At 41.3% G+C, this 17,345-nt stretch overlaps 1 protein-coding gene across 1 annotated transcript in view; it reads right to left on the bottom strand.

Annotated features, from left to right (window-relative positions):
* Positions 1-17,345, bottom strand: part of ERICH3 (glutamate rich 3) — a gene marked incomplete at its 5' end in the record, with an annotated part of 97,199 nt that overhangs the window by 7,304 nt on the left and 72,550 nt on the right. Inside the window, 2 exons of the mRNA XM_084851638.1 lie at positions 2,104-2,238; positions 5,925-6,350. Of these exons, the coding sequence (XP_084707764.1) occupies positions 2,104-2,238; positions 5,925-6,350 (561 nt within the window). The remainder of the gene's footprint in view (positions 1-2,103; positions 2,239-5,924; positions 6,351-17,345) is intronic.

The following is a 17,345-nucleotide window of genomic DNA, read 5'->3' as shown; positions in this document are numbered from 1 at the left end:
TCATAACCTGATGGATCAAGCCTGACTTATATGAGCAAAAGAACGGAGGAAAAGCCCTGCCACTTTAGCTCCTACCATTTGGCCTGCTGGATCAGGCCAAAACGTTTAACTTTTAAACGTTTTGGATGCCAAAACGTCCAGCATCCAGTTTCCTGCAGTAATCAGGCAGAAACCCACAAGCAGAGCATGGAGACAACAATGATCTTCCATTGTTTGACCCCAGCAACTGGTGCTCAAAGGAACACTGTCCCTGAATATGGGGGTCCCATTGAGCGATTATGGTCAAAAAGTGGTTGATAGAAGGGCTCCTCCATTAATGTATCTAATCTCTTTCTAAGCTATCTAAGCTAACAGCCATCACCACTTCTTGTGGCTGGACATCCCATAATTATGCCTTGTGTGAAGGAAAGTCCTGTCTTTTGGCAGTCCTGAACATACCTGGGTCTCTTTGAATTTGAGTATTATGAGAGGAAGAGAACTTCTCTCTCAATCCACTTTCGCCAAATCATGAATAATTTTATAAACCTTGGTCAGATTTCCTCCCCTCACCCTTTGCTTTAGGAATCTCCCCACCCCACCCCTTCAAACTAATAAGCTACAAAGGCTTTAGTCATCCCTTTGAGGGAAGGGTCTCCAACCTCTCGATCATGTTAGCTGCCCTTGCCTGCACCTTTTCCTGTTCTATGATATCCTTTTGCAATGGGATGACCAAAACTGCATAAAATATTCAAAATGAGGCTGCACCATACCATTTGTATAAAGGCTTCTTCTACGGCAACAGCTCGAAGACTGGTCAGATTTTTAATCTTGTTTATTTACCTCCACCTACTGTTGTGATTAGATTGGCGTGGCCCAAATCTCAGATCACTGTAAGGGAGATTTACCAGATGCCAAAATCTGACCTAGATTCTTGATGTCTGAACCCTCTCTTGGTGCCCATATGTCCTCTTTTAAAGAGGAATGTCCTCTGTTTGAAGGTGTCCTCTATTTGAAGGGCTGTCCTGTCCAATTCCAGTTTAAAGATTAAAAACACAACCATAAGAACTGTTGCCCATCAACAGTTAGCACCTCCACAGCAGGTTGAACAGGCAGGCACACAGGTCACCTGGTCACAGTCTACCATAATATGGTCAAATGTATTGTTTTTCTATTTAAAAATAATAATCACAATGTCTAAATTTGCATTTATACATATTAATTAGCATATGCAAATGTTATGCAAATTGCTGTCCTCCTTTGTCCTCTTTTTTGGTGATGTGTTTTCCCTTTGGGGGTGAGGTGTAAGTGGCCACCCTACCCCCGCCCCATTGACACTCCAGAGCAATGAGTAGCCATTACATGTGTAGGCCTCTAGCATACTATTTTCAGAGCACTGGTTTTAAAACTGTGTTCCTGGGTAACTTTGGGTTACTTGGATATTTGTTGGGGTTCCTCAAGGAAAAGTTCAGTACTGGCAAACAAGCCTTTCTCAAAGGCAGTTTTGTCCACCACTAAAGATCTTCTCCTACAATGTGCAGCCTAGGAGAGTGGGACCTAGAGTGTTCACGGCAGGTCGAAAAGGCCTGGCCACAGGCTGGGTAAAGTGGCCGAGTGCCTTAAGGCATGCCATCAAATCCTCTGCACTGTGCAAGGCTTCTGTGGCAGATGGGTTCAGGGCAGGCTCTACCATTAGGCAGAGTGAGGCAGCCATCTCAGCAGCAGATGCTGGCAGGCCAAGAGCAGCGGCAAAGTGTGAGGGCAGAGTCATGTGTGCCGTACAGCCTGCCCGGTGTCCCCTAAGCTTAAGATTCCAGTGCAGTCCAGTTGGCTTCTGTGGATCTGGAATGTGTGATGGAGGGTGCCTTGATCCTTTGCCTCAAGGCAGCACAATGTCTTGAGCTGACCCTGGATGAGTTGATGTGTAAAGAATGTCATGAAGGTAATCAGTCTGAAAACCACTGTTCTTGAGGAACTTCAGACACTAGTTATTTATGGCCCCAACGAAAGGGAAGAAAATGAAAGAAGGAAAAGTTGAGAGCATAAAATGTAAGAATGAAAGATTGACCCATTTTAGAATAGATAGTGATATTTAAAGCAGGCCCCCACTTTATCAGTTGACTTTACCTTCGTGTTTATCTTGAGCAGCATCTACAATTTCTTCCTCATCCTCTGTACTGGAATCACTAGGTTCAGGTTCAGAACTCAAAAGCTGATCTTTTTTCATGGCCTCAGCTATTTTCTCTTTGACTGATTTGGAATCTTCAAAAAATAGCACAGCAATCACAAAACAGGGAGCAAAAAGAGAGACATTGGGAAAAAGTCCGGTCATAAAACTGACTTACAAGCTATTCTACTAGCAGTTAAGGATGCCAATTAGAATCCAGAAACCTTCACCACAAAGATGCATTACACACATAACATACAGCAAACAGCATTCTGCCTTTAAGAAATGAAAATTTCATGCAGCAGAAATTCCACCATGCAAAAGAAAAATCAAGACACCAGCCCCCCAAAGTACCACCACGCCATAAGGTGATATTTGTTCAGCAATATTTTTTAATTTGCACACAATGAAAATAATTAGACAATAGAAAAGCTGTTATTCTGCAAGGCATTTTTGAATCCTGAGCTTCCAAACACAATTTTGAAGATTCTGTCAATTCCCTAAACAAGTTAAATAGCTTGCAAATTTCATCTCATTTTGATGCATGGGCAGATCTGAATCCCCATGCATTCAACACACACATATTTTATATTCCTAAATGCTCAAGAAACCATATCTCCTATTTTGCTACATTTTCACTGCATTCTTATTAGGCCCATGACATAGTCTAAGATGCATAGTCTAAAGTTGTGCCAATATTTTCATTGTAACCTCAGCGGTTATGTAATAAGGTTATTTACGTTTCACTTGTTCTTAACAGAGTATGTATTATTAATATTGCGTTCCTATCAGCTTAGCAGCCACTATTCCCAAAACAAAACCAGAAGATTTTCTTCTTCTTCAGTCCAAAACAACATTATTATTATTTTAAAAGAAATCATTGTATAAGAGTCATCTGGCATTTGTGTCTTTTTAAAAGATGTCTGAAGGTTTCTGCCTATAGACACTTCACTGATGCATTTTGGAGCTAAGTCCCCCTAATGTTGTTTTGCCTACAAACCGATGTACATAACAAGGTTAAACTGCTTGGTGTGTAAAGAAGCTTTTATTCTGTCTCTGCAATGTGGATGAAACTGATGGGTCATTGCAACGAGGAGGTTAATAAATCGTAAGCATATTGTTACCATTCCAATTCTAGTCATGCACAATTAGTTGCATGATGCAACTAATGGCAGCAGGATACAGATATACACTGAGGTGTAGATTACAATGTTAATCCCATCAGGAATCTGCACCTGCAACAACTACCTACATGGAAGGCTGCTTCTGCTGTGGATGTCTCTTGCTGGATTTGGACAACTTGTCAGAGACTAAGGCCCACTGAACATGCTGAGTTTGTACAGGTAATAATTTTCCTAGAGAGCAAGCTACCTCTTAAAAAAAAAACAAGATTACTATACTGCAGCCTTCCCAACTTGATGCCCTCCAGATGTTGTGGATGTCAACCTCCATCAGCCCTATCTAGCATGGGCAATGATCAAGAATGTTGGGAATTGTAATCCAAAACATCTAGATGGCACCAGATTGGGGAAGACTATCTTCATGTGTGCACTTGTATATGATAAGTATAAAACCTCTGGTCTGGGTGTCTCTGCTAATCCCTCCTTACAATCTTCTCCTTTCCTTTATCTTCTTTTTATACCCTACTTCGGTTATTTTCAAATGTCACAAATTCAGGCCAACTGTGGAAACAGTTGACCTTGATAAATATATAGGAAAAACTCATGATCACTGTGGGTGTTGATTATTGTTCTTGATTCTCCTATGGAAAGGGACTTGGCCAGAATTAATCAAAATGTTCCTGCTTCAAGTCATTCTTACCCACCCACCCCACAACCACCACCAATCGCTTACTTGAGCATCATGTGGTCTTAGCACAGTTTACTGAGATCAAACATTCTCTTTGCTATATGCCATTCTTCAAATTACGTTGGTCTTAGCTGTGCTCATGTTTCCTATTGTGAAAAGTTTCAGTGACAATTTTTACTTTGTTTCCCACTAGATTTGTCATGATATACTCACCACTAGACTACAAAACTAGCTTTTTAAAAGAAGATCATTTCAGCAGCCATCTGAAAGTTCACTGCCTGCAACAACAGCACCAGAATCTGAAGACACTATGCTGAATGCTATGTTAATTCAAATCCAGACCTATCAAACAACTGTTTAATTACTGTGTTAGGAAATCTGAGTTAAACAGAAATGATGATACCCTTTTGCGCTGAAATATGTGGCAGGCCATTAACTCAACCCACATGATTACTCCATGCTTCCATTTTGTATTAGAGCACTTAATCCTATGTGTGTACTTGTTAAACAGTTAATAACTTCATTCTTCAACAGTGCTTAAATATTCATCTCATCTAGCAGTCTAATTGGGAAGTCGCTCACATTGAGAACCCAGCATATGGATGAAGGAAAAGATTTCCAACAACTAAACACCTATAAATAATTCAGCATAATCATCCAGAACTGTATTTTTCTCTCAATTTTCCTCTCTGTTTTATACATAACAAATTGCAAGGCAATGAAAAGCAATCCAGCACCAAGATGTTTGCAAACAATTCCAATTTTGTAACATTCTGCACATGCCAAACTATTCCATGCAAAAGCACAAAGCAATATGAAACAAACCATCGACATCTATTAAAACTAAGCAAGAACATTGTATATTTCACTGCCAGAAGAATACATACAAAAGTACAAATTGGAAATATTAACATGACTTATGGTTCTCTTTCATGTCTTCATCACCATAGATAGCACACTCATCAATATTAATTGATTCACTAACGGGATAATTTCACGATGATCTAGATTTAAAAAATGAACACACATCTTAATGTCTTTCTTTTCTACGAAGGGAATTGATTCAGGAAATAAGAATAACCTTCATAAACTGTAGGTATTTTATGATCCATAAAACAAAACATACCCAGTATATTTTGGGCCCATGCCTCACCATCTCTGGCATCTCCAGCTAAAAAGATCAGATGATGGAAACTACTGTTCTCTGCCCGACACCCTGGAGAGCCAATGCCAGCCAAAGGAGACAATACTGATCTAGATGGACAAATATTCTGGCCAGGTGTAAGGCAGCTTCCCATGTCGCTAGTCTCATTTTGGTAAGATCAAAGCTAAGAAATTTGTCCATAGCCTCACAATGGAAATAAGGAAACAAAAACATCATCTAGTGTCTTGCTATTCATTGTCCCAGATGACAAAAACACAGAAAGATTTTTTCTTTTGGCCTCATTGCCTCTGAACCTATAAGAAGTATATACAAATCAGCCTGGTTTCATGCAATCATCCTTCACAATTTCTCTGCTTTTGTAATAGTCTATCCAATTGAGATTTTAGAGGTGACAGCTATCAAGTTTTGGCATATTGTTGGGTCTAAGCTTCATTTCACTTGGTGGTCTGTATTTCCATCTAGGAATGAAAATAAAGTCAGCTGTCCCAAAATCTCCCAAAAACAATAGTGATGGAGACAAGAGAAAGGCTCACCAAAGCCACACATGTTAAATAGCATACTACACAATTGCAGTACTTGAAACAAGAAGGTAACATGGCCATTTCAGAATACAACACTGTCAGTTATTTGGCACACACACAAAAGCAGAAAAATCACACCCTTCTAATGTATTATTGTATTAGGAGGAATCAAGCAATAGTGCTTGCTATGCCACATCAGAACACGTCATGGGAAATGCAGCATTCACTTAGGAACAAATAAAACACAATTGTATGCAATGGACCCTTCACAGCGGACTGTACTCACCACCTTCTTCCTCATCTTTGGAAGACTCCTTGCTTCTGGAATCTAATTCTATAGTGGTGCTTTTGAAATGCTCTAACTCATCCTCCTCCCTGTCTTCCCTCGTGTTTGTGTCTACTGACCCTACAAGCTCGGGTTTCTCATTGACTGGACTCATGTCCTTCAGGTTGGACTCCATCTCATTTTCAAGTAAGGTGCCTGGCACATGTTTGGCTGTTGTGGTTTCTGCCTCCCCCATTGCTTCCTCTTCTTCCACATCAGTTTCTTGACCTTCCTCCCTTTGGGACGTTGCAGTTTCATTTTCATATTCTGAATGTATATCTGTGTTGTCTTGTTCATCATCTTCCTTTCGGGTTTCACACTCCGAGTCATTTTCACTGCTATACAGAGTAGTTGTTCGGGAGGAGTGGGGAGACGCATGCTTCCTGTCTACAAACAATAAACACAGTTTCAGTTTACTAGAACCTTGCATTCAGTTCTTGTAAACACTGTTTGCCATATCATGTACAGAAACCTAGAACTAAGAATGGAAGAGCTTCCCTCCAGAGGGACAGGCGAGAGCCCTTCTACTCAGTGGCAAAGCACCCTGTTTTACATGCATAAAATCCCAAATTCAATCCCAGGCACCTATGATTAAAATTTGTATTGTTGATTGATTGATTGATTGATTGATTGTATTTTTAGTGGGCCCAATAACAATGTTCTTTGGGCAGATTACAAATGATTGAAAGAATAAAACACAATGCAAAATGTTAAAAGAATACAGTACAAAATAACAAACAGCAGAGGATATAAGAACAGCCATAAAATTTAAAAACCAAGTCTCTAAGATGCTTAGGAGAAAGGTATTCACCTGCTGCCAAAAAGAAAATAATGTAGGTTCCAGGTGAGCCTCCTAGGGGAGGGCATTCCATAAATGGGGTGCCCCAACCAAGAAAGCCCTCTTTCTTGTAGCGACCTACCTAACTTCCTTCAGCAGGGGCACTGAACTATATACAGAACAAGTCTTTTTGACACAGTTGTTGTTGCTCATGTTCTTTCCCAGGGATCTCTCACCTGAGGATCTTAAATACTGGATCCTGTGCTTGAGACGAGAATGTACTGTTTCAGTGAAATCCTATTCACTTTGCCTTAGCTCAGGGATTCTTGCTAGATAAGACTCCAAAGTAGAAACTTCAACATTATGTTGCATACTTAGATATAAAGGACTTTTCTACCTCACAGGAATATCGAAATAGTTATAGCACACAGAAACTTCAGATTTGGCACACATTTAGTGTACACATGGATGAACAACAGAAGAGGGCAATCGTTGAATGTTTATCCTGATTACTAGGAAAGCCTAAAAACTAGAGGTATTTATGTATCTCACTTAAAACTAAGGACATGAATTCTTCTTCAGTACTTTTGCAGAGAGAAAGCAATGTAGCAGAATGGAGGGGTGGGAGTTCCTCCTTCACACACTTAAGATAGCTCCAGATAAGGGAAGAGAGAATTTGTTGTGGCAGCTAGAAATGCAAGTCTGGACATGGGATAAGGTACATATGCCACAGTACAGAGAGATTCCATAGGGGAGTAGTAACCAGGAATGTATATGCACTCACAAAATGCAAATTATTTTTACTGTAGGTAATTACTAGTATAAATTATATAATTACTAGTATAGAGCACATATTATATATTACCTAAAATAGACAATGACCTAGTGGTGTTTCAGAAAATATTTCACTTATTAAATGACATTGGGGGGGAGGTCTTGAAATGGGTACCCAGCAGCCAAAACCTTACCTTCTACACCAGGGGTCCCCAACATTTTTGGATCCGTGGGCACATTTGGGAATTTGAGAAACTGCTGTGGGCACCAGCACAAAATGCATAATCAGTGGATTGCCCTTTGGCATCTATACCTGTCGAGTCTATGGATCTTAGGCTGCATCTTATTCAGCAAAAACCTTTGTTTTGTGTCTATTGGATACCACAACATCTCTTTAATAAGAGATTGTCTAATTTGGCTAATTGCTGGCAGTGCAATACAGCTAATGCTTCTTTTAAACATATGTTTTTGCAATGTCCAGTAGTTGCTTCTTTTTGGGAGGAGGTTATTACACAGATAAAATTTGTACCGAAACAGTCTTTAATATTCACTGATATACATGCTCTTTAAAATTATTTACCTGCTTCATGGAAATTAACAAATGGTCAGGATAAATGGATTTTCTGTGCCCTCTTGACAGCTAAAAGACTGATATTACAACACTGGAGGGATAAATGCTCACCTCCTATAATGCAAAGGATTGAGGACCTTACAACGCTTTCAATATTTGAATGGGTGGTATATAGATGCCACCTTCAAATGGATACTTATTTGGACATTTGGTCACTTTTGTTGAAGCCTATGTGTAATTGCTAGAAAGTTGTATGCATTCCATATGTATTCATTGCTATGGATTTATACAAATCCATGTACGTATTTTTAAAAAATGGGCGGTGAGTTTTTGTAGGTGCCACACTGGGGACCCCTTCACAGGCACCATTGGAGGTGCCTGCAGTCACTGCATTGGGGACCCCTGTCCTACACCACCAGCACTCTGCCTTTTCTGCAAACCTGGCTGACTAAGGTTGCAATCCTGTTGGGGATTTGCATTGGGGACCTGGGAGTAAATGTCATTAAGCTTAATCGGACTTACTTCTAAGTAGATGTGTATAAGATTGGGCCATCAGTGTTGCAGTGCGGGGGGGGGGTGTATTGGCCCCAGGAACATAGCCAAGTCATTTGTAGTGTTAGAGGGGCCTAGTGTTCCATAATGCTTGCTTACGTTCCTTATTGGTGCAATTCCCTTGCTAGTAAGCCTCTGAGCATGTGAAGATGATTCAAAGGGCCGATAGCGCAGCCTAGCACATTCCATACTAATGAGTGACAGTGTTATCAAGCACTCTGCCTGGGAAGCGAAGTTTGTTTGCAGGTGGCTGTGCTTGAGAACCAAACACTTCTAGCCTATGCTGGGAATGAACGCTAGGGGTGCTTGCTAGTGTCGTGCTGCCTCATTGCTGACATGTATGGTATAAAACCCATTTGACCCAATGGCTCATGATTCAGAGAAGCTGTCTGATCCAACCATTGGGTATGCCTGTGTGCTGTGAGTTACCCGATAAAGTCTCCTTGTAAGTAAACCTTTGAATCTGATTTATCACTATCTTGGCACCTCTAACCTGAGAGTTCAACGTCCGTGGCCGGGACGACACAGGGTGCCAGCTGGCTGACTAACAGTGCAATGTTATACTTGTCCGCTCAGGAGTAAGTCCCATGTAGTTCAGTGGGGCTTAATCCCAGCTAAGCGGGCATCATACTGCAGCCTAGGTGTTGCAGTGCAGTAATTGTCAGGTGACTCGACACGTCAAGCAATGTCTGCTCGCTTAGGCCTATAAAACTCTGGCATGAGGAACTGGCATGTTAGCCTGAGCAGCTAGTTGCTGTGAGTAACAGCAGCAGACTCTTGTTTCCTTGCTGTCTTCCCTTGCCTAACTATGCCCCTACTTCTAGCCCCTCAGACCTTGCTTGTCCAGCCTCAACTTGTCTATTTGAACCATACCTTCCTTCTGTATCCCAAAATGAAGAGCAGACCACTGCTGAGGCCTGAACATTCTGCAGCCTTTTCTAATGAAGACATCCAATTAGAAGACATCCAGCTGCAGTGTCCTTAATTTTATTTGACATAAATCCTTGATAAACAACTTTCACTCATACACAGATGCCTAATATTTCAACTAAACAAGAGAACCCATCAGAAATCTGTTACAGAGAAAATTAAAAACAATACTATAGCATATTTAATTCTTGTGACTTCTATTAAATGGAGTTCTGATTTTGGAGCACCTTTCATGTCTTGCCTGTGTCTGATGATAATTAGTTGTAATTTCTGCTAATATTTTAAACTATTCTTTCCATCTGTACCATTCTAAATATTGTGCAGGGCTTGTGAATTTTTGTAGAAGGAAACATTAAGTAAAACATGTTTACCTAAGCTAAAAATGTATGGTTTTATTTATTTTTAGCATTGCCCTTGTGTAGCAAACAATATTTTACAACCAATGCTATAAAAATGGAAAAAACACACACACACACACTGTGAGAAGGGTCATTATTGTCCTTATTTTCCAGATGGAAAGCGAGGCTAAAGAAGACATACTGTAGCCCATCAATACACATAGCCACCAGTCAAGAAACCAAAGAGAGCTAGAATTCAAGTAAAGACATCCAAGGTCTCAATTCAGCACCCTAACAAATGGACAGCATCAGGTATCACTTTTTATAAATATCAACATACCCCTCAACTTCAAATAATGAAAATATGTTGGCCAAAAAAGAGAGGGACTGGATTGTCACTCCTGATGGCATAGGAACATAGGAAGTTGCCTTATACTGAGGGCATCTCTACACCAGCCTAAAATCCTGCATTTAAAGTGGAGCTTTCTGCGTCCGCTTTAAATGCAGGATCACAACTGACTCCCTTTACACACACTTCCTTCCCCTCCCTCCCCTTCCCCCCTCCTTCTCCCCGTATCGGAGTCTTCCATTATCTTTCATGATCTCGCTCCTCTTTTTGCCGCTTTTACTCTTTTCTCTTTTTTACTCTTTTTTACATTGTTCTTTTTTACATTGTTTCCCACTTCAGGAAACTGAAGTGGGAAACAATGGGGTAATTTGATAGCTCATTATCTGCAATCTATTTAAAAATGAAACACAGGGGATTTAGTGCAAGAGATGCCCTGGAGGGTCATGGCGGGGTCACAGCGTCATGTAAAGTGCCTGCAAACTTCTGTAAAGGAGCAATCTCAATCGCAGGATAAAAGCTCAGGAGCACTGAGTCAGACCATCTGTCTATCTAGCCCAGTACTGTCGACACTGACTGGCAGCGGCTCTCCAGGGTTTCAGGCAGGATTCTTTCCTTGCTCTACCTGGAGATGCTGGGGATTGAACCTGAGACTGTCTGCATGAAAGCATATGCTCTATCACACTGAGCTATGACCCCTCCCCTGAGCTATGGCCCCTCCCCTAAATAAGCTCTGCTTAGCCTCAAAGCAAATTGAGGCCCAGAGGTGATGCAAACCTCTAAGAACAGGGTATTGAACCTCTTTCAGCCCGACAGCAAAATTCCATTTTGGGGACACTCTCAAGAGCTGCATTCCAGTGGTGGGTAAGGCAAAAAGTGGGGCCAAAATGCCAGCATACTTTAGCTTGAAGTTCTTACTGTCTGTAACCGTGCCTTCAGAGAGGCATCTCAAACTTTCACAATGGGGAAAAACTGCACAAAAGCCGGGAAACCACCAAATGATCAGTGATTGGAGGAAAGTGGTGGGGCCATCTGGGGAACACTGGCGACCTGGATTAGTCCCCCCGCCCCATCCCAGAGGACTGGATTTGGCACCAGGGCCTGAAGTTCTGTTCTTAGAGTTGTTCTTCCAACTAAACTGTTCTCTCTCCATTATGTCTTTATAGAAGAGTTCACACATTATATAATTCACATGGTAATGTGATAACCTGAACGTGTAAAAAGGATAGTGTTAGGGTTGGAGCAAACCAAACCACCAATGAAGATCATTTTTAAAATGTTCCCTCTGACAGCCATGTGGCAAGCATGTTGCTGGGGGGGGGGGCTTTTCATGTCACCATAAGCTTCCCCCCAAAAAGCTTTGACATGGGATGAAAAAAAATAGGTGTGGTGATGTACATGAAGACATGCTCTGTGGAACCATCTGCCATAAGGAATACTTTTAAAAGGCACCCATGTATTTTGTGTGAAGCTCTAAGTTAACACAAATCCTACCTCAAAAAATTACAACAAAATATAGAAACCAAGCTGAGAAGTGATGAGATTTCATTATCAGTGGCAGTTAGTCACTGGTGCCTGCTAATAGTATCAGTGTGTGAAATCACCTTCAGTTTCTCTGTCTTTTTTTTTTTAATGTTCTTTAGAAATGGTGAGAGAAGTATGACTGACTCGTGATTTCTCTCCCACGTAAGGTTTTCATTTGAAGGGAGGCAAGATGTATAACATACTCACACCCTCCCTCGCTCTCTCTCTCTCTCTCTCTCTCTCTCACACACACACACACACACACACACGAGATGTAAAACCCTTAAAGGCAGCCTAAAAACCACTATCTATAATTATAAAAAAGTGTGTGTGTGTATTTGAGTGTCTGTCCATCCATCAGCATCATAGCACCATGGCTATGAAACCTAGACACCTGAATCTTAGCATGCCTACTAAGGGGGTCCTAGCAGTATACACCTCAGACTTTTGTTTTTGTTTTAAAACACATGAATTAATTGTAATTACTTTTAAAGTATTTATGTAGTTGAACCCTGCAGTACCATCTTCAACCACTAGGAACAGATTTCCCTTAGCAGGGGAAAACAGTGTGGCTGAAAGACAGTTATATGTCTTCTCCATCCCCCCTTATGTTGGGGAGCGTCCCCCCTCAGGGGAATGGAATGCACAGACCCTTCCCTCAGAGGGGCTATAAAGGGGCACCATGGTAGGAGCCATGCCTTGGGGTGCCAGTGCGCATGGCTTCACTCAGGCAGGGCAGGCACAACGTGTCCAGTTCTGATAGTTATGTAATTTTGCTTGAAGGTTTTGCTGTATCAAACTAAGGACTATTCCAAGCTGTGTGAAACTAGGCCCATTCACCAGTAAGTCAGTAAATATTCTGTCCGTACATCTGCAAAATACACATATTACCTGGGGGAAGGGTGTTTATGTATTTCTCCCAGTACTCAAGGCATGGAAGGGGTGGATGAGGGAGCTCAAGTCATTCCTATGTTCTCTGCTGTTGCTTCTGAGGAGTGTACAAAGCCACCTTGAGTTGCATTAAATTTGCATCTCCGAGTATGTAAAAGGTACAAGACCTTTGAGCTACCCAGCTCATTAAAATTATCAGGGTTTGTTTTTTTGAGAACATAAACAGACCCGTACAGAAATAGCTGTTTGCCTCTGCAAAACAGTCTGCGTTGCTTTCCAGCTAATGAGTCATTCTGATTTATTCACAGGCTTATGGCCTACTAGGATTTGAAAATCTTAACTTCAGTCTCGCTGACCAGTTCTCGATTTATGCCTCAACACAAACACTGTGTGGGGAAAATAAGGGTGATGGTTTCTCATCTGTCTAGAGAGGCTATTAAAATCCTTCATATTTGGAGAAATTCTGCCTTCAGTTAGACCTGTGCAACCTGCTGAAGTCCAAAGCTGTCAAGAACGTGAACATGGATCATCATTCCAATATATTTATAAAAGATAGAATCCTACCTTAATTTGAATTTTAGTTTTCAGTAAAAAGAAATGCATAATCCCTCAAAACTTTCTGCATAACCTATTGCCTCAAGCCTGAAACCACTCAAGTCTTTCACACATTTTTTCCCTCCTGGTTGTAAATACTTCTAAAGTGAAATCACAACGTTTCGGAAGCCTCTGATACTTCCCATTTTTCCTTGAGTATACATATTAAATGACTGTGGTCCCTGGAGTCAACAGCATGATCAAATTATATATTTTCCTTAGTAAGGTGGCCATATGTCCCCTTTTACAGAGGACAGTCCTCTATTTGAAAGGCTACCAGAGGGGCAGCCTCTATTTAAAGGTGTCCTCTGTTTGAAGGGCTGATGTCGGTGTAAAGATAAAGAAGCATAAGAACTGTTGCTTCTCACCAGTTAGCACCCAGACAGCAGACATAACAGGCAGGTACACAGGTCACCTGATCACAGTCGTCCACACTGTGGTGAGATGTACTATATTTCTATTTGAATTATAATAATAATTTCTAATACAAATAAATTAGCATATACATATTTTATGCAAAAATCTATGTATTCTAGGTGTGCCAGAAACATCTGCAACAGATTCAAATGAGTTTGGTTTTCTATTACTCTGACCTGCAGATTCCGCAGCGGACGAGCTTTTTCAGAGTCACATCAATTCCATGGACTTGCCAACTGGTTTTTCACTTTGGGGGGAGATTTGTGCTAATTTGCAAAAATGTACTAATGTGAATTAGTTAATGTGCATTAGCACTGATTTGCATTAACTAATGCGCATTAGCGCATTAGCGCAAGTGCATATTAGCAGAAGTGTGTATTAGTGCTAATGTGAATTAGAGCAAGATAACAACATTCTGATAAGAACATAAGTGGACGATGGAACAAAAGAGGCCTGACAAGACACAGGCAGAATGGATTTAACAAAATCCGTACATTCTTAGTGTCTTTTGTCCTCTTTGTTGGTGAAGCAATACATAACCAGCCACCCTAATCCCTAGAGAAAAAGACACCTCTCTTCCTACATCCTTAGATACAGCAAGAAGGTGGCAAAAAATTAAAGGCATGTCTTCATTACAGCTGAACAGTCAGGCTTTTATATTCAGCTTGACTTCTCAAGTCAGAAGCCTATTTTGGAATGGAACTGAAGATGGAGGTCAGCAGGAGTCCTCGGTCAAAAGGGCCAGGCCGGACCTAAAAATTCACACATGTTCTCATATCCCCCCTTTCCCTAGTCCAACCTTCTCCATCCTGCTGACCTCCAGATGTGTTGGTGAGAATCGTCCATCATTAGCCATGCTGGGTGGGGATGGTGGGCATTGTAGTCCAACACATCTGGAAGGTACCAGGATGGAGAAGCCTGGAATAGTCGAAGACTCAGGAAAAGCAACATCCTAATGAGGTCTACACACAATCTTTTATTCTAGCCATCATCATATTAAGAAAAAGGAAGAGGAAGGGGCCTCTCTCAGCCACCCTGAGATATCGAGAAAATTACTACCCTAATTTCCCTTTTCCTGAAGGCTGTAGCAAGGAGGAACATCTGCTTAGAACTGGTTATCTGGAAGATATCCTACAATGTGGAACAACCCACCAGGGAGATGATGGAAACTTATTTTGTTTCTTGTTGAAAACTGGGCAAAGAAGTAAGAATATACAGTTGATTCTCACCAACAGCATGCTGTAGCATGCTGGCCCACATAAAGAGGTTACTACTATGCTACACAAATCAAGCCAACAGGTATCAAAAATGTCTACAATTCAAATTAAATTCAAGTTAAAATTCAAGTTTGTGTCACTAAAAATGGCCCCATCTAGGTACATTATTGCCATAGTGTAAGTGACATTGTTGTACCAACAGAAATTATTACCTGTCAGATTTCTTCATTTTCTAATGCACCCAATGCTATGTTTACAAGCTGTGGGGGAGATGGAGATTTATCTTCTAGAAGATTAGAACAGCACATCAGAATGGAGAGAACAACTTCACAGAGATAGTCTTCAACTGTACAATACTAGCATACTGGACGTTCATTCTTTTTGCTATTTACGGGCAAACGTAAAGGCCCACCATATCACTCTCAGCAACGGCTGCTTAAACTGGCCACAAACCACCAGTCTCTGGTAGTTTAAAGCATCAGACAAGGGGCAGCAACACGGGACTCAGAGATGAAATATACAATCAGTGGCTTCACATGATATGCCTGTTCCTGGACTGTACCATTTCAGATTGCACATGGTGGGTAGAATGTTTAAATGCTCCCCTACTGCGGAAAAACATCCCCGACACATACAAAACTAATATGAGAGCATTAAACTAAGGGCCAAACTAGATGTGACATTAATTGCATGACCGCAATTAGTGTGTCTGGTTTTCGAATTTTAAACAGCAGCTCGAGCAAGCCCCAATCAGGTTCAGAACCATGACACATGGGAAGGAGAGATTTTACTCTTTCCCCCCATGCCACAGTCCTAATGAAAATCATGTGAGAGCAATAAGACAATGGAACCAATTACCTAGGGAGGTGGTGGGTTCTCCCACACTTGAGACATTCAAGATGAAGCTGGACAGCCATCTGTCAGGGATGCTTTGACTTAGATTCCTGCATTAAGCAGGGGGTTGGACTCGATAGTCTTGTAGGCCCCTTCCAACCCCGCTATTCTACAATTCTGTGCTCCCCGAAGCTACTATTTGTCCCCAGGAAGGAAGCTTCCATTGGTGTTTTAGATTTATTCTCGTACAGTCCCAATCAGTCATTGAGGCTTCACAGACTGCAGAATCTATGGGTACAACCAAAGATGGGAGTTCCAGGATGGGGAGAGGGCAAGGAAATGCCCTGCCCTTAATTTGGGTTCTTAGCTTAATTTAGGCAGCCATATGAGCAGTAGGAATAGGTGAATCTGTCCGTTTTGGTTCTCCCACATTCAAATGTTTTAAATCTCAAGTTCCTTCTCTCCCAAATAAGAACTTCACAGTTTTTGGTAAATTCTTATCAAAACTGAACTGAAACAAAATTCTCACCCATCTGCACCAGTCAAATTCAATGGGCACACTTATTCCCAGCATGGAGAGGGCTATGATGTACCTGCCATACTGGGGTTAAAGATGAGGAGCCTGTAAGAAAGAAGTGGCAACCCTAATTAAGCACTAATATGGTTGAACACACAGGGATTCAGACCCAGACTTTTAAGAGCTAAGTACTCAAAGCCCTGGGCCATCCTGGATAGATGAATCTGTCAGTTTAGGTTTCTCTCACATTGTTTTTTTTTAATCTCAATTTTTTTTTGTCCTGAATAGGGAAACATTTCAAACTGAAATGAAATCTCACCCATCTCTAATTTACAGCCCCAACCTCTAGATCCCAATCTAGAACCTCCGGCTCTTCTCCTACTACATTCAAAAGTTGGTTGGCACTGAATGAAACCACCTTCTTCAGTCACCATATGGGTATCTAGTTACCAACGTTACAGAACTAATGCCAATGCTGTGAAGTAGGTGGTTGTTGTTTCCATTTTACAGATGAACAGAGAAGCAACAAACCCCCACCCCCAAGTCCGCTTTGAGTGCCATTTTTGGGTAGAAAGGCAGGTAAACAGATAAACAAATATAAATAAATAAATACAGTCTCCATTGTGTCCATGGGAGAGCAATAGGTTTGCCATATACAGTTTCACTCTACAACAGAGCCTTTTGAATGACAAGTAGTCCCTTCTGAAACTGCAGACAATTATAAATGGCTTCACCATAGCTACCGAACTATTTCTGAAAATTAAAAAAAAGCTATAGCTGGTGCCCATGCTGATGAAAATGGTAATCACAGAGGTGGTAGTGAGTTGTTGTTCAGTCGTTCAGTCGTGTCCGACTCTTCGTGACCCCATGGGCCATAGCACGCCATGCCTTCTTGTCCTGCGCTCTCTCCCGGAGCGTACTTAAGTTCATATTCATTGTATCGGTGATGCTATCTAGCCATCTCATCCTCTGCCGTCCCCTTCTCCTTTTGCCTTCAGTCTTTCCCAGCATCAGGGTCTTTTCCAGAGAGTTTTCTCTTCACATTAGGTGGCCAAAATAGTTGAGCTTCAGCTGCAGTATCTGTCCTTCCAGTGAGCAC

This window comes from Heloderma suspectum, chromosome 4 (genome assembly GCF_057233095.1).
Source record: "Heloderma suspectum isolate Gila_16-S chromosome 4, 16-S_ref, whole genome shotgun sequence".
Lineage (NCBI taxonomy): Eukaryota > Metazoa > Chordata > Lepidosauria > Squamata > Helodermatidae > Heloderma > Heloderma suspectum.
This window is presented reverse-complemented; position numbering and strand designations above follow the sequence as displayed.